Source organism: Chinchilla lanigera, unplaced genomic scaffold (assembly GCF_000276665.1).
Source record: "Chinchilla lanigera isolate Chin_1 unplaced genomic scaffold, ChiLan1.0 scaffold00156, whole genome shotgun sequence".
Lineage (NCBI taxonomy): Eukaryota > Metazoa > Chordata > Mammalia > Rodentia > Chinchillidae > Chinchilla > Chinchilla lanigera.
Window position 1 is genome coordinate 59,924 of NW_004955557.1, and position 3,965 is coordinate 63,888.

The 3,965-nt window shown below is 37.1% G+C and overlaps 1 protein-coding gene across 1 annotated transcript in view; it reads left to right on the forward strand.

The window, feature by feature from the left end:
- Positions 1 to 516: 516 nt before the first annotated feature.
- LOC102027908 (melanoma-associated antigen E1) overlaps positions 517 to 3,965 on the forward strand; it is a 109,720-nt gene continuing 106,271 nt past the window's right edge. Inside the window, exon 1 of the mRNA XM_005412650.1 lies at positions 517 to 671. Coding sequence (XP_005412707.1) covers positions 517 to 671 — 155 coding nt within the window. The remainder of the gene's footprint in view (positions 672 to 3,965) is intronic.

The window sequence follows — 3,965 nt, forward strand, 5'->3', positions numbered from 1 at the left end:
GTGGGGTTTTCCAGTAGATGGTGATGTGTATCTAGTTCTCCCAGGTCTCCGACATGGATTGTGATGTCAGCTTATGGCAGATTGTCTGTTCCAGTGTCCCCTCTAAGCTCAGGGCACATGTATGACCCAGAATCGGGTTGCACTGTTGGCACAATCGCAGACCAGTGGCCCTGTGTCCTTAGGCAGTTCAGGATACAGACACAAAACCCAGACACGAAGTGCAGGGTCAACAGTTTGTGGACCACCTGATTCTGTGTCTCCAGGCAGCTCAGGACACGCAGAGGAACTAGACACGGGCTGCACTGGTGGTGATCACAGACTTCCTGGGTCTGTGACCTCCAGGAGATCAGGGCACAAGTAAAGCCCAGACCTGAACTGCAGTGCCAGCAGCTCATGGAGTGCCTGGTCTAGTACCTTGCTCGGCACAGGGCACATGCAGGGAGGGCACACATGTGAACCCTGGTGATAGCAATTCACCGGCCTTCTGAGTGAGGATCTCCTGTCTGCACCAGGCACATGGAGGGTGGAGACTCAGACTATAATGGTGGCAGGGTCGTGGGTTGCCCGCTCTGCCCCCATGAAGTAGAGGGGAAATACCCGGTTCTCTTGGTGGTGTTTACCTGTGAACCATGCTTTCAGTGGGTCATGGCCCACCTGATTCTGCGTTTCCAGTCAGTTCATGACGTGTGCAGGAATCAGACGTGCACTGCACTGACTCTCTATTTTAATATTTAAATCTTTGATCCATTTTGATTTGAGTTTGGTGCATTGTGATAGACATGGATCTAGATTGAGTCTTTGACATGTGGTGATCCAGTTTTTCCAGCATCATTTATTAAAGAGGCTATCTTTCTTCCAGTGAACTTGTTTGGCCCCTTTGTCAAAAATAAGTTGGCCGAATATGTTTGTGGATGTGGCTGCAACTTCCAGTCTGTTCAACTGATCCTCAGGTCTTTTTTTTTTTTTTTTTTTTTGCCAATACCATGCTGATTTTATCACAGTGGCCTTGTAGTATAATTTGGAGTTAGGGATTGTGATGCTACCTCAGTTGTCTTTGTTGCCCAGGATGACTTTCACCATTCTAGGTCTCTTCTGGTTCCTGATGAACTTTAGGATTGTTTTCTGTAGATATGTGAGGTATGTGAATGGTATTTTAATTGGGATTTCACTGAATCTATACAACTATTTTGGGAGTATGGCCATTTTCACAATGTTGGTTCTTCCAATCCATGAGCAAGGAATGTCTTTCCACTTTCTGAAATCTTCACCAATCTCCTTTTGCAGAATACAGTAGTTTTCACTGTAAAGATCTTTCACTTCTTTTGTTAGATTGATTCCTCAGTATTTCAATTTTTTGGTTGCTATTGTGTTAGGTATGCTTTCCTTAATTTCTCTGTCAGTGTGTTTGTTGTTTGTGTATAGGAATACTATTGAGTTTTGAGTATTGACTTTGTATCCAGCTACACTACTGAATTTATTCATTAATTCTAGGAATCTTTCAGTGGAGTTTTTTGGGTCTTCCATGTAGAGTATTATGTCATCCATGAATAATGATAATTTCACTTCTTCCTTTCCTATCCTTATTCCTTTTTATGTTTCTCTTGTCCAGTTGCTCTGGGTAATGTTTCCAGATATACGTTGAATAAGAATGGTGACAGTGGGCATCCTTGTCTTGTTCCTGATTTTAAAGTGGAAGTTTTCAATTTTTGTCCATTTAGTATGATGTGGCTGTTGGTTTGTCATAGATGGCTTTGATCAGATTGAGGTAAAGGCCATCAATCCCTATTTTCTGTAGAGTTTTTATGATGAATGTATGCTGGACTTTGTCAAATGCCTTTTCTGCATCTATTGAAATGATCATGTGGTTTTTGTCTTTGACTTAGAGAGCCAGTTTTTCCAGTACCATTCATGAAAGAGGTTATCTTTCTTCCTGTGAACATGATTAGCTCCTTTGTCAAAGATAAGGTGGCTGAGTATGTTGGGAGTTCTGTCTGCATTTTCTAATCTGTTCCACTATTCCTCAGGTCTATTTTTTGCCAGTACTATGCTGATTTTAATACAGTAGCTTTGTAATATAATTTGAAGCCTAGTATTGTGATACCTCCTGACTTGCATTTGTTGCCCAGGATTGCCTTTGCTATTCTAGGTTTCTTCTGGTTCCAGATGAATTTCAGGAATATTTTCTGTAGTTCTGTGAGGTGTGCCAATGGTATTTTGATTGGGATGTTGTTAAATCTATATAACAATTTTGTGAGTATGGCCATTTTCATAATGTTGGTTTTTCCTATCCAGGAGCAAGGGATATCTTTCCATTTTCTGATATCCTCTTCAATCTCCTTTTTCGGAGTACTGTAACTTTCAATGTACAAATCTTTAACTTCCTTTGTTTGATTTATTTCTAAGTATTTCATTATTTGGGTTTTATCATGAAGGGTGTGGATTCTCTAATTTTTCTATTAATAAGTTTATTTTTGTACAAGAATTCTGTTTAATTTTGAGTATTGAATTTGCATCCAGCCATATAATGGAATTTGGTTATTAATTCTAAGAGACTTTTTGTGGAGTTTTTTTGGTCTTCTATGTAGAGTCTCCTTTCATCTGCAAATAGTCATAATTTAACTTCCTCTTTTCCTGTCCTTACTCCTTTTATTTCTGTCTCTTTTCTTATGACTCTGATTAATGTTTCCAGAACTGTGTTGAAAAGCACTGGTAAAAGTTATCCTTGTCTTGTTCCTGATTTTAGAGTGAAAGCTTTAAGTGTTTGTCCATTTAGTATGATGTTGGCTGTTGGTTTGTCATAAATGGCACTTTATCAAATTGAGACAAATACCATCTATTGTAATTTTCTATAGGGTTTTTATCATGAATGAGTGTTTGACTTTACAAAATTTTTTCTGCTTCTATTGAGATGCTCATATAATTTTTGTCTCTGGCTCTATTGGTATGGTGAATTGCATTTATTGATTTGCATATGTTGAATGACTCTTGCATTCCTGCGATAAATCCCACATGGTTATCAAGTATATTCTTCTGGATGATTTGTTGAATTTTATTTGCTAGTCTCCTATTGAGGATTTTTGCATGTATGTTCATTAGGGAGATTCGCATGTAGTTCTATTTTTGATTGTATCTTTTTCTGGTTTTTGTGTCAGGATGATACTTGCCTCCAGGAATTAGTTACAGCATATTGCTTCCCTTTCAATTTCCATATGAAGTTTGAAGAGTAGTGGCATTAGATCTCTAAATTTCTTGTAGAACTCAGCAATGAATACATCAGGACCTGGGTTTTTCTTTGTTGTTAAGGTTTTAATTGCATTTTAAATCTCATTAACTTATATTGTGTTATTCAGAATTTTTATATCTTCTTGATTCAGCTTTGGGAATTTATACTTATCTAGGAATCTGTCCATTTTCTCTATGTTTTCCATTCTATGAGAGTAAGATTTTCAATATAGGTACTGATACTCTTCTGAATTTCCACACAATCTGTAGTGACCTTACCCTTATCATGCCTCAATGCGTGAATTTGAATCTTTTCTTTCCTTTTTTAGATGAGGTTGGTTAAGGGTTTATCAATTTTATTTATTTTTCAAAGAACCAATGCTTTGACTCATTAATTCCTTATATTGTTTTCTTGGTTTCCATTTTTTTGTTTTTTTATTTTTTTATTTTTCTTTTTTATTATAAAAATAAAAGGACGAAAACATTAACAGACAGACAACATTTTACAAAATAGCAAAAGAACAGTACAGACAATACAGAGTTACAAAGTGGTAGGAAATTAACAATGCTTGATGTAATACATATTGATATCTTCAAAGTGGTTTCTCATGAAAACAGAGACATGCAATATTGATCAATCAAGGACTCATTGATGGTTTCTTCCAGCAAAGAAAGAGAAGACAGAAGAACAACTATGTTAACTATCCTGTGTATATATACATACAACATTTCTCCTTCTTTCC